Source organism: Rissa tridactyla, chromosome 2, assembly GCF_028500815.1.
Source record: "Rissa tridactyla isolate bRisTri1 chromosome 2, bRisTri1.patW.cur.20221130, whole genome shotgun sequence".
Taxonomy (NCBI): domain Eukaryota; kingdom Metazoa; phylum Chordata; class Aves; order Charadriiformes; family Laridae; genus Rissa; species Rissa tridactyla.
In genome coordinates this window covers 129,482,682-129,496,660 of record NC_071467.1, presented here as the reverse complement: position 1 = coordinate 129,496,660, position 13,979 = coordinate 129,482,682, and the positions used below count along the sequence as shown (strand labels likewise).

The 13,979-nt window shown below is 40.1% G+C and overlaps 1 protein-coding gene across 4 annotated transcripts in view; it reads right to left on the bottom strand.

Moving 5' to 3' along the window:
- Positions 1–7,449: 7,449 nt before the first annotated feature.
- ANKRD28 (ankyrin repeat domain 28) overlaps positions 7,450–13,979 on the bottom strand; it is a 125,369-nt gene continuing 118,839 nt past the window's right edge. For 3 of the 4 annotated variants that reach the window (XM_054193170.1, XM_054193169.1, XM_054193168.1), the window contains one exon: positions 7,450–9,221. In XM_054193170.1, coding sequence (XP_054049145.1) covers positions 8,935–9,221 — 287 coding nt within the window. In that variant the 3' untranslated portion in view covers positions 7,450–8,934. The remainder of the gene's footprint in view (positions 9,222–13,979) is intronic. The other variant, XM_054193171.1, reaches the window with a different exon arrangement.

Here is a 13,979-nt window from a genome sequence, read left to right as displayed (position 1 = left end):
GTCCTTGTGTTCCAGTTGCTCAGTATGTTAGTTGCATTCCAACTGCCGGGAGGAGCAGTGGGGAGCAGAGCGCTAACGGGAGAGCTGAAGTCTCCCCTTCGGTTGTCTGAGTCAATTCCGAGATGTGTTTAAACTCAAACCACTACAGCAGCTCCAAGTATGTGTACTGAAAGGTGCTCAATAAGCTCCTGCTTTCAGTGAACTCACTTTCTGCTTTTGGAAAGCAAAACAACTGAGAAATTGCTGAATTTCTACCTCAAGGTTTTATAAATATTTACACAAAATAAGTATGTAAATACTTGTGCTCGGTCAGACCTTCCTTCTCCAAGCTGTATTACTGTGAGCCAGGACCCAGTCACACTCAGCTTTGATACAGCAACACAACAGGTTTGTTTATCCTGCAGCATATATTGGGCAGAAATACGGAGAGGGGAATGTCTGTATCTCGTTAGACATAAACTTGTTGATGTAGAAGTAGGCCATCCCACCGCAGGGTTATTAAAAATCATTAATTCTTTGGCACCCATAGCGGTGTTCTTGCTGAACACTGCCCAAATTCCAGAACATACAGGGTAGAACAGAAAATGTGTGGTGCTTATTTATGCTTCTGGTTCTAGTGCCAAGCGGCCAAGTCTGAAAGAAAGGAACAATGAACAGCTGCAGAATATCAGCTCTCAGGACAAGCCTCCCCACCTCACTTCGTAGGCTGAAAAACATGCATCCTCTTTCACAGAAACGAAATCCTTCAGCTTTAGTTCCAAAGCAGACTTACTATCACAATATTTCATAATCACAAATTAGGCTAAACAAGTAAATAGACATATTTGTTATGCTTCAGAAAAAAAATGCATTTATCTGTGAGATACTTGCAAAGTGAGTTCCATAGAGCATCCTAACTTTGGGTACGTCAAAACTATTAAAAAAACAAAGACCTTCTGGCCTTACGATTTGCACAGGACATGTTGCTGTGTCTCCTCCCTGAGAAGTGCAGGCAGAAGTATTAGAACGTGTTCTCATACCTTGTTTCTTTCACCCAAAACTGCAGCCTTTAGCAAAGAGACACTGGAAAAAGTAGGACAGTACTAGGCACGATGGAGAATTACCAATAAGTAGCTTCCCCTGACCACCATCCTGATTTTTGAGGGACAGCAGATGTATCTGTTCTGAAACAGGGTGACCAGGCAATAACCTATGACACTCACCACCACCAGTCGGTGGGTTTTGGGCATCTGCATGGAACAGCAATCCCGGCATTGCCCTGTGGAACGCAGCACGGCTCCCAAACGACCCGTGTTCACGTGAGCGCAGCTACCTGCCGCTTACTGATAAGCCTTCAGCAAGGCTGATGTTCACACAGGCAGACTCGTAACATACTGGAACGTAGCCCATCATCTTGTATCTCTTCAGCAGATACAAACAGTTTTACTAAAGCTTCCTGAACTGTTTCTGTCTGCGAGTACAACAAAACCAAACCAGAACACAAGGATCTTTTGACATCCGGGAAGTACAGTTTTAAATCACTCGGTCTGTTGACTTAAATGAAATTAGGATTTGGAAATTTGTAGCGAGACCCAACGTCCCTGTCTGAGGCAGACAGCAGGGGATGATGTCTTTGAAGGGCCTTGACGCTGCCCCTGGGAATGGGACGCCAACCACAGAAACTGTCTGTCTGGGTAGGGGTAACAGCACGCGAGCCAGAGCTGTTGGGGGTTTCTTCGTTAAGGTATCTGCTGCTTTGGGATTCAAGTGACCAGGGAGTTTTCCAGGTGGATGTGGGGATAATTCTGATTACAGCAAGAGAAGCCACCAGAAAGCACACCAAAGGAACATCTGGCAAACAGGACATTGGAGTTCAGTTATCGAGAGGCACGTGAACAGGCTGAGGAGCCGGTAACAGCCTGCAACAATCTGCACAGAACAAAGACCTCCACAGTGCACAAGTGGGCATAAGCTCATTTAGGCAGATCTTTACAGGTGAAATGAACCCCCCAACTGAAGTGACCGAGCTTCAAGAGCCTCCTGCAGACAACACGGAGGTAAGGAAGCCACCAGGGTGAGGCACAGCAGGTCTTACCCGGGCTGTGACCTGTCTTGCAGCATCAGGTATTTAACGAACGCCCTCAGCGTTCACAGAAAAACCAAGAGGACCAACACAAAAAACTGACGACCCTCTTTGGCTGCTTCAGACAGCATCTAAAGCCAGTAAAAGAGCCAACTGAAGAAAATTACATTTTCAGAACTGTTACAGAAAGAGGGCCTGAACAATACCTAACCACCACTATGGCGCGCACCCAGATTCAGTGGCTAGAAGGAACTACCCCCTCCTTCATTTATGCGGGGTAAAAAAACCCCAAAGTGGTGATGAATGCCATTCCTGAAAACCCCAGATATTCCCAAATTGAAGTGGGAGTTATCACTCAATCAAGTTTTTAATTGTCAAGGGGAATGGCGGTGCTTCAGAGATTCACTGTGCTCCCCTTCCTCCCTCCGCTGGGAGAGCAGGCGTAGGCAGCGCAGGTCAGAGGTCGGCGACAGGAGTTAGTGGTACCCACAGCAGAGCAGACAGACTCTCGGTAGAAGACATGAGAAAGGCTGAATTCAGTCAGATGTTAATAGACTCTAAGAAAGATTTTTAAGAAAACTACGCAGACAGCTTGAGTAACAAAGTTTGGCAAGGGATAGGAAATATATGACAGGATAGGACACGAATCTTCAGATTTTGCTTTAAAGCTGTTTAAGGTATCTAATATATTCTTTTAATGTAAAAGAAAATTTGAGACCTCAGTGTCTTAAGCTTTGTGAACTAAGTCGAACCCCCAGGTACAATGAGGAGAGAACCCGCACGTCTGTCATTTGACAAGGCTTGGAAGCGGGGGTTTGTTTTACTCTGTTGGGAATCGGAATAGCGTTGCTTCTATTGCAATTTTAATGAAAAAAAAAGAAGATAATGTAAGGTGTTTTTCTCCTCTTTAAATATTTAGTGACACGAACAATATTAAGCCAGCTCGAAAGGCTCTTTGGGTTCCATATTATTCAGCTGTGTTTACAGTTACATGGTGAAATACTGCAAGATTCCCTTCCCAACCTCAAATTGAAAATTGCTAAAACATAGCAAGGAAGGGAGGGAGCTCAGTTTATCCTAAGGTAAGATAATACACAGCAGCAGGGAAGCATGGATAATTTAGAGATAATTTAGATACTGCTTTATTTGAAGACAAATAACAGTGCTAAAGAGACTGGGATGCCGGGTTGGAAAGAGTTCCGAGAAATCTGCAAGGCCTGCGAGTAGGGACACTCATCTTCCCCCGTCAGGAACACTCAGTTGCGAGATGAGTTGTAGAGAGAGGAAAAAGTCCACAGCTTGAAAATTTTAGTCACACCTGTAACTATTTTTCCCCCAAGCAAAGGAAAACCAAAACACTCCTGCAATTTTCTTGGGCTCCACATGACTGAACAACTGAAAGAAACACTTTTCCCAAGGCTGCCATTTCAGACAGTTTTGGTAGGTATGTGAGGACACAGTGATCAGTGGCTCCTGGGTGACATTTACAATGTCCAGCCAGGCGTTTGCTTCTCCTGTTAAGCAGTAAAATTAAGGGATTTTTTTGATAAGGCTTATAGATCATTATAAATCTAATAATAGGATATTTTCATAAGAATAACCAGTTGTTTTGCTGTTTCAAATTAACGTGCGGTGGTTCCTTTGCCCTTAAACATTCTTCAAAACATACGGCTATTATTCTGGAGAAAAGGACTCCCGAAAAAGGAAAAAGCCAATGCTATCAGCTACGAGGCCTGTATTGCGTCTCTTCACATTTAACATCTCAGGTTTCAGTCTGTAAAGGAGACTTCTGTTTTATAAATTCTTATCTTGTCCAATTTAGAGTCATAGCTACACGTTTATTATAAAAGGGTTGTAATCCTAACCTGAAAGAATTCTTCTCCAGCTGTCCCATCAGCTTCTGCAGCATAGAAAAGGATTACAAGGAAGTCATCACAAATCATTGAGAGATGACTACAAGAGGCAATAACTACCAATCTTGGATTTAAGGATTTATATTAATTTGATGGATCAACTTCAAGAACTTAAATACTTACTTTTTCCTGATATTAGAATGGATTTTGCCGAGTTTAAATCTAGACCTATGGAAGTGGGTGGTAAAAGTTTAAACTGCTTAGTAAGAGATTATAAAGGCCCTTCTCTCCAAGGTTATTAGTCTGATCCAACCAGGACTGGATTATCAGGAAGTATTGTTAGCAGGAATCAATGCTTTTTAACCAAAAGCACAATGGCATTTCTTCTGGGACATGGGTAGGTCCCACCAGCAAAGTGGTCGGAGGTGAGGAGGGTATTCCTGCCAGCTCCTCCCATTGCTCCCGCAGCTGCAGCCGGGGAAGCCCCCGGAGCTCCCTCACCCGCCCCGCGGTACACTGAGCCAAAGAGCTCCAGTTCTGCAGAACTGCTGTTTCCATAAACACTTATCCTTTTCAGTTAGGTTTCAGTTTTTAAGATGTGAACCTCACTGATCCAAACATGGAATTAAGTAGGATGGGCTCCCTGTTAGAAATGTTCCATGATTACGCACATGAAAAAGCTTCTCACAAGTATATGCTAGACAACGGTCCTTTGTACAGTATTCACACTTGCTTACAACCTTTCTACAGGCTTATCCTCTCACCCAGTTATTGCGTGATTAACAGAAAGGTCACCACAAACTTTTTTTCTTTTTTTCCCCCCAATAAAGAATCTGAACTACCAGAACAACACTGCCATTATCTCAAACTAACTGGATTTAATGAACATTCTGGGTTTTTTTGTAAACTGGAATATGTTATTCTGCATTACTACAGTAGTTCATAGAATCACAGAATGGTTTGGGTTGGAAGGGGCCTTAAAGATCATCTAGTTCCGTCTTCACCTAGTTGTTGCCTTTAAAATAGACGTAATCTCTGGGCAAGATAGGAAGGCTACTTCCTTTCAAAACCAGAATTACTGGGTTGAAGAATCTGTAAATATTGTCTCATGCTCCCTTTTAGTCATCTTCCATATAGCTTAGGTAACAGCTTTAGTGCCCTTTGTGTAGATGTTAAAAGGACAAAAACTTTTAAGTAATTAATTTTTAAATACTAACTTTTTTTAACCAAACATTTATTAATTCTTTAGCCTGCTAGACAAGTCAGTTTTAAACAACATACAACCAGAAAAAAACCAACCCACAACAACCAACCGCAACCAAGGTCCAAGTTTAAAACGTGCGTATTTCTACATCTGAATGTTCCAAATATAAATTTATATGATTACTTTGGAGATAATCTAAGCGTGGGGAAGCAACAGAGAGTAACAGGAGGAAATACAAAGCAGGAGACACAGAGAGGTCAAGATTTTGTAAGAAATTATGAGAAAAATCTTTTTGATCACAGTAGGGTCACTCTTGAGGGGTGGAGACAGACCGATTCTTCATTTTAACAGCATCCAGCATTTATGGTACCACACTACACTCGAAAAGTAACAGCTCCACCTAGAAGGTTAACACTAACTTGGCATTTTCTTCTGTAGAATATTTATCCTGGGGACTTAAAAACCCGTAAGACATCCCAGAAGTCAGAGTACACAGAAAGCTAAGCAGAGCTGGTTATCCTCGTTCCTGAAGTCCATTCGATTTTTTTTTTTTTCAGGATAAAAAGGGTTTCTTTTATTCTAACATACTGCTTCAGTGGTCCAGCCGAGGCTCACTGCTCTCAGTGAAAATCCAGGAGATGAAGGTTGTAACAGTAACCTTGCTCTATTCATCCGTACAGAGAGAGGAGGATTTCGTTTAGAAAGATGGAGGTTCCAGTATCGTTTTCTGGAAACGAACAGGCCTCCACTGAGGTATGACCGCATTTTGGTTTTGTTTTTTAAATTAAAAAAAGAAAACCACCAGCCACGGACAGCATTATTTGTTTTACAGAAACAAGGAACCTTCAGTTTCTTGACCTCTCATTAAGAAAGTGGTCTCTGACCACAGCAGCATGTTCTTTAAACAAATCATGTTCCGTTTCTGGAGGAAGACCATATTCTAATAATAGTCCCAATTATCACTTAACAGGGCACAATTACTGTCCTACCCATACTGCCAGGTAGTAATGGAGTTTTTTGGTTGTTTTTGTAATAAAAAAAAAAAGACAGATATTTAGCTCCAAAAAGTTTGCAAAACTTAAAAATAATGAATCCAATTCAATGCAGCAAAAAAGCTTTCTTCCTCAAGAGGCGAGCAGTAATGAAATGGAAGAGAGGCACAATTTCTGATTGACAGAAGGAAACAAAGGTGTTCAACAGCTCTGCTTTCTGCATTTGCCTGTATTCCGTACCCAAATCTTTAACTTTTAAACCACCACCTTCTGAGCTTCTTCTCCTCCATCATCCAGGCACACAGTGGACACGAGCAGTTCCTGGTCTCTACTGCCCTGCTGCTTTGTCAAAGACGACAGGAGCGTCCCCTCCTATGAACTGCCCTGTGGCTACAGACACCACACTCTGATCTAAGAGGTCACCCTGAAGTCAAATGTAAGTTAGCACAGATAATAAAGGCCTATTAATACCATCTTCTCACAGTTCATCTGAAGCAACGAAAAAAAAAAAAAAAAAAAATCAGTTTTATCAACGGAAATAGGCAATTGTTACCTTTTAAATAACGGGCATGCTACTTGGCGTTCTGATTCACGTTTTCCACGGGCGTATGATTTAAAATAGGTCTGTGCTGGTTCAACCTTTGTATTTAAATAGCTGCAGTGAATCTCGAGACAGGCCAACATGGATCTTTTGAGCGCCGCCTGCGTGCTCAGCCGAGGCCCGTACATCACTCCCACACAGCCCCGCACTTGAAAGACTCAGATGGAAGAAAATACAGAAATCACGATCTCCCTGAAGTCATCTAACTCCGCTCACAGACAAACACGTTGCATATATAAACAACGAACGCAGGCACAAATGGTTAAGAAAGTAATACTTAAAAGGAAGCCTAAAGAAATAACGTAGTAGTTTAACATTTAAAATTAATCTAAATAGCTCCCTTTCACTCTTTACTTTAGAATTAAAATGGTGGCAAAGCCTTTGTGGAGTAGATTTTACAAATTCTAACAGTTCAACAAAAGAGACTTCGTCATTAATGCTTAGTAGATACAAATAAATTATTCATTAGTAGAACTCACATTTGGGTTTTATTATACTCTGTAAAATATACAGGAATCTTGTTGAAGTACTGAAAGAGTGCAGGTAAATACAGTATTCAAGCAGTCACTATTTCTATGTACATGCTCATTAATTCTTCAAAAAACCCACAAAATTATCAAATAGATCAAAATATTGTCCCGTGTTTCCACACTATGTTCAGAAAACCAGCTGATAATTTACAATATCATAAAGATTTCCAGTTTCACAATACAAAAAGGATAAAAAGGAAATTGGAATCAGTTTGTAGTAATTTATTTGTACTTTACCAGGACATGCAAGGATTCCTTGCATGTACATAAACAAATTCACTTGAAAAGTAACAGTTATAGTTAGAGCAGAGCCAAATGAAGTAAATATTCATATTTAACAGACAAAACTTCAGCTTACTTATGTCAGTTTTTCATTCTTCAGGCAATTAGAAAACCACAGTAGTCTGTTATAAATTAAAAAAAAATAATAATAATTCGGGCAAGTTTGCACTACGTTACAGGGACCTGTTTCTGCCATTTATTTTCTAAATGGAGCACAACAAAGATACACAGCTCTTCCCACAGACCAGACACTGTACTGTTTTCTCTAATAGGGAAATAGACTTTTAAATTGACCTCCCCCCCGCTTTTAACTCCAGGATTTTAAAAAAAAAAAAAAAAAAAGTGATGGGGATATACAATTTTAAACTTACATACAAATTTATGATGTGAGGAAGTGGACAAATTATTGAAAAGAACTCTCAGTCACAACAGGGTTATCATGACTCTTCATTTCAATTTTTTATGCAGTTTCATAGTTTCTCCTGCATTTTTAAATTAAAAAAAATCTCAATCCCAAACCCAAAAGTTAAAAAAAAAATAATCTAAACCTGTGCAACAATTACTGCTTCCCTCCCACATCTCCCACCCCTTCCCTTGTTTATTACACTGTACATTTTTCACCCTGACTTCACCTTGTTAGCTGGTTTAATCTTAGTATTATAAAAGTATGACAAGTTCATTTGCATTTCACCTAAAAGAAAAAGAAAACAAAACTTAAAAGTACGTCTGCTTTCTTTCACGGTACATTTAATAGTGTCGGAAGGCTTTCAGATGATTAAAAAAAAATAAAAATCAACATTTAAAACCAAATCTAAGCTTCTTTTCCAGAAGTAATTAAGGTTTGGTTGAAACAACTTCTCAAATAACCTATTCCAGTTTTCACAAAAACGTATTTAATTAAAAAAAAAAAAAAAATCTTTAAGTTATTTGGTCCTTTGGCAATTTGCAGCACAAACAATGCCTACTGTACCAAACTCATTTATTGCCTTCAAAATGGTTTTAGTTTTATTGATAATATTTAAATCTAGCATCCTTTGTGTTGTACAATAGTGTTGTTCATTTACATCAAGTAGGGTGCTCCGTCTGCAGAAATTACTCCCGGCACCAGAAACAGAATGGTAGAATAATACAGTTAAATAAAACAGTTTTGACATTCTTTTTTTTATTTCTTTTTTTGCCATGGATTCCAAGTACTTATTCAAGAATTTATGCTTCTTCTGCAAAATATGCTCTTAAAAATCCTCCTAGAGTCTCACAGATTTTTTTTTTTATATATGCAACCACAATAAAAAACATCTTCTCAAAGGTCTGTCCTCTTTTTGTATTCAAACACTGATAGCTTTTTTTCAAAAGCACGAGTCTGACCTTCCAGTGCGAGGGTTCTCTCTTCAGACCTACAAAATGTAGCTTCTAATACGTCTCAGAATCTGAGTCGTTGAGTTCGTCTTCTTCTGTGTACGGGTAGCCACCTTCCCTGCCAATGTTGTTGAAAGTACAATAAGAGCTATGGTCACTCCTCATGATTGGCAAGGAATCGAAGGTGACAGTTTTTGAGGTGTTGGTGTAATGATTAATGGCATTGAACGTAAGGGAAGGTAACGTGCTGCTCGATGAAACAGGCATCATCGTGGCCAGAATGAGAGCTAGGCAGTCAGCCACATCCTTATTGGGCGCACAGGCCAAAGCTGGCGTGTAACCTAGAAAGTCAGGAAAACACAAAACTTTAATTTAAAATTAAAGACAATGTAAAAGTTTATCCAAGACCGCGTCATCTTTCAGCTCCAAAAGTATTTTATATTGCTTAGTTCTGCACTGTTACAAAAACCCAAACAAACAACATAACATGAAATGCATTACCAATTAGAGTTTTTTTTAACTTTCAGTTACAAAATCAACCCAAAAGTTTTTAGGCTTTGGAATAGAGATGTAATTGTTTTGTTAGGCACAGTCAGACTCTCTGGGCCAGTGAGAAAAACTTGGATTTGAAAATGGTGAGGAAGTCACCTGGCCGAGGAGAGACAACTAATGGCAGCCAACAGTGAAGGGTGAAGGCATTCACTAGAGAGCCACTGCAGAACTGCATCCAGAAGCTTCCATAGAGCTGTTCATCACAGACAGTTATTTTAATAAGACTGTCCTATCTCAGTGACAGCCTGGCTAAAACATCAGAGGCAGTTAATTGGAAAGGCAGAGTATACAATTTCAACCAACCTATACTTTATTACAATACACAGTAATATAAACTATCAAGCCAACGTCTAACTTCTATTTGAGGGATATCAATTAAGAAATCCACAGAAGCTTGAGGAAATGCCAGCTGGATTAGCAGGGTAGGACTTGGAGAGAGAAACTACACCGCTTGGTTGCCCAACTGGCCTGGCTAAACTCCTCTTGCCAGGCAATGCTACCCTGACAACCTCCAAAATGCAGGAGGTCTCGGGCTGTGGCATGATTTGCAGTCAGGTCGCGTAGCTGTGAAATCTCTGGGTAACTGTGCCTCTAGTAATCCTCCAACATTTCTCCTCTGGCAGCTTCCCCCTTCCCTACGTACTTGCCTCTACTCATTAAATGTCAAGAAAAACACTTCAAATTCTCCTGAGTGGAGATCCGCATATTGCTCCTGTCTCAGGCTTTCGGCTTAATCATTCAGCGAGGCACCTGAGGACGAGTTTTGGCACAGGTCTCTACATCACCAAGGCACTGCAATCGGTGGTGACAATAGCAGCTCTCCAAGCATGGCAGTCGTATAAGTACAACCACAGAAAACAGCTAATTCTGCTGTCGAGACCAAAGTAAGTTCCCTCGTACTCAGGTCCACAGAGAAGCGGGTGGCCACGTCACCTTGTCACACCCTTGCGGTATCTCACCGCATGTGACAGATATGCCCACAGTGAGCTGAAGGGGAAGACTCATGTTCAGGTATGTTTGGGAGTCCGAAGTCCTGCACTACCCCCAGTCCACAACTTAAAGGTGTACAACATCCAGGTAAGAAGCACGCAAATGATTTTAAATGACAGATGGCTTTAAAGCAAACCACACGGTGGATTTCTATCCAGACCTTAGGAAGGCATGGAAAATGAGACAAAGCCAGCAACTGTTTCAACTGCTAAGGAATCACCTTTACTGTAGAAGTAGATCCAGGTCAAGTCTTAGGGTAGAGCTCAGGATTAGTTTCTGCGTTGTACAATTGCACAGAGGTTTTAAACAAGTAGGCACGTTATGGAAAATAAGTGTAGCTAGAAATTAAGAAAACAGCAAGCAGGGGACAATCTTGCAGTTGAACTACTATTTGCTCAGGACAGACCTTGTGCTTGATGCTTGGAAGAGAGTAAGACAACAGGCCCTGCCCAAAGGAGCACACAATCCAAGGAAACACACAGAGAATTCAAGCACAAAACGCAGCAGCTGACCATGCGATAGGGCCGGACAGAAGTGCAGCGCAGCAGATGTTTTCATTGTTAGTAAGGAATCACAGCACATAAAAGAGCTCAGAGTTAACGGTGACAGTCTGCGGAAGAGATGCGTTTTGAGAGGATTCAGAAGCAAAGGCCAGAGCTTGCGGCACTGGGATGAAGACGGCATTTCAGGCACGTAAGGCAGAACAGAAGGCTCCACATCGATACTCAAACGCACACAACTTAATATCTACAGTTGCTGGGGACTGTACGACGGTAAGATGACACACGAAATAAGTTTATGCAAGCTGGCCACGTTCAACAACATTTCTTTCATTAACATGACTTGATAAAAGTTCAAAGGAAAATGAGCAGTCAACTCGCTATCCTTTTTAGGTTGTTTGGGTTTTGTCCCCCTCCCGCCCTCCTTTTTTAAAAGGCTGCTTCTTGCTAAAAATCTTGAATACTCATACTTATGCTCTTCCTGGAACAGAGCATCCCAGTGCATCATAAAAAAATTAAAGGCCAACGTAAAGATTAAACAGATTACTTTCTTCTGTTAAAAGTTCTCTAAAAATAGTTTTTATATTAACTAATATTCGATTATAGGTCTTAAGCTCCTGACTTTCACAAGTAGGAATGGAATACCACGGTTTTATTCTTGCCTTAGACACAGCAAGATAAAGTAACTGCTTGCACCATGAACGACTGGCAACTGCATTTGTCTATATTATTTTTGTCCATGTTATTTTAAAACTATAAGAACAAATTATATTTTTATGTCCCTTAACTGCAAAGTGATCATTCATAGACATAAATACTTCAAATTTTCTTTTAAGATGTTGGTAAATGTACTGACTCTACTGAAATACTCTTACTCAGTTCTTTTATAATGTTCCCCATCATCTGTACTCGTATCTGCATATGCCTTAACACAACAACAACAAAAAAATTACTATCTTCATTTGTAGATGGGGAAATAGGAGCAACTTCCTCGCACAACAGAAAACAGAGGCTGCATAATGGACACTGACTTAAGACCAGGGCTCCCCCCACCAAAATGCAGAGCTGCTCCCTCCTCTGGGGCTTTAAAGTTTCCATGAAGGCGCCTACAGGAAAATCAGAGGCTTATTAATGCGGTCAGCGCAAAGACGGTTCTCAAGATAAACTGAATGAAGTCTTACACTTGGGAAAGAGAAGAAAGTCATCTGAGGGATGAGTCATCTTGTAAGCATTTACAAGAAAAATTCCGTCCAGAATCTCCAATATAAACTAGAATACGAGTAAAGGAAGGCTTGGAAAAGAACTAGACAAAATAAATAAATAAATTTTAAAAAAAACTTGGAAGGTCAACGATCACTGTAACGATGAATCTAGAAAATAACAGAAATCTCCATGCTATGTCAGTCTCCAGAGTTAGAAAATGCCTCCTCTGACTACTGTGGTGCACATTAGTACGACAAATAGAAGACAGACTGTACCAGGAAATTTGTCTTACCCTAGTAAGTTAAATAGTGAGGGGAAAAAAACCCAAAACAAAAAAAAAGTTTGAAAATCTGGTTGAATGACCAAAAATAAAACTTCAGATGGTGTCAAATCAAAGAAAAAGCTAGTAATTTCTTTTAAGACAGGTAAACTTGCATAATTAACGTCAAATTCAACATAGTTCTTGTAGATGTGGGTGATGGCAAAGTTTCATCATGACAGGTGTGGAAACATGGGTAAAAAACTGAAAGATCTGAGTGAGAACTGATACAGAACTAAGAAAGAACCCTCAACAAGACTCCTTTTGGAAAGTATACCAGACAGTTAATTTGCTGTTTCAGTTACATTTAATCTTCTAAGAACCAAGTGAATTACATTTTTTCCAAAGACTATCTGAAATGCCAAGCTTGCGTGGCAGATCATATCTGAACGATGATAAAGTAAGAGACTGTCAGTGTTGCGATGCAAAATATTCCACTGTCTGTTTCTTCAGCCTGCTTTGCTAAACAGATAGCTTTCACCCCCTGAAAAGAATCATACTTTTAAGCCTTTCTAATAAAAAAATAAATTAAATTAGTTGAAGTTTCTCCTATATTTTTACTTTATTAGAATTAAATAAATATATGTAATTTTTTTTCCTTTAGAAACACTTCACTCTAGCAGTCGATGCTAAAATCAAAGACAAGCAGACCTAAAGCAGAACCTGGCTATCACTACTGTTAGCTTTTCCATTTAATATAAAAGGTACACTGTGGAAATCAAGATGACTTTTGAACAGGTTTAGCAAGCCTGCTGACATACTAATAATTCCAAGAATTAAGAAAAAATTACAGTGGCAGGTGAAACAAATTGATAAATCCCATGAAAGTCTCCCTTGCTCTCTTCACAGCTCGAGGTATTCATTGCTTTGCACACGCTGTACCTTAAGCCGGCACATTTCATCCAACAGAAAAAGAACTCAAGTATTCTCAAGGCTGCTCAAAATTTTATACACAAAGCAATTGCTATTAGAAAGAAAAGATCCACAGTGAGGAACAAGGCTAGGTGGCAATTCAGAGTTACTTTAAAATTTAAAACACGCGCAGAATTAAAAAGAAGTTTTAACATGTTGCAGTTGGATCCCCAGGCTGCCAGAGAACTGCGACTTCTATACAAACAATGTTTTCCTCTGTTAAGCCAAAGATCCACCCTAACAAGGGACTGGCTGGCTGCACACAGAAAGCCCACAAAAATACAAACATCTCCAGTTAGCATACTTGTGATGAGAAACAGAAATCAAAAAGATACGTTTTCCAGTCTTTTCGTTTTAGGGAGTTTCATTTAGTAGTTACCCCTGTCCCCTATTTTAGGCAAGGAATGATCTTCAAATCACCCATGTCACTCTATCCAATGTAATTTGAGAAACACCCAGAGGAAGTCACACAAACATTGAGAGAGGAAGAACTTTCCAAACTGGAAATATAATTAGAACTATTAATTAGGCACATCCCTTCGGGTGGGGTGGAGACGGAACAACACACATCCCCACACCCCCCGGGCTACTGCTTTCATTTAAGACACAGTGGGATACGGCAT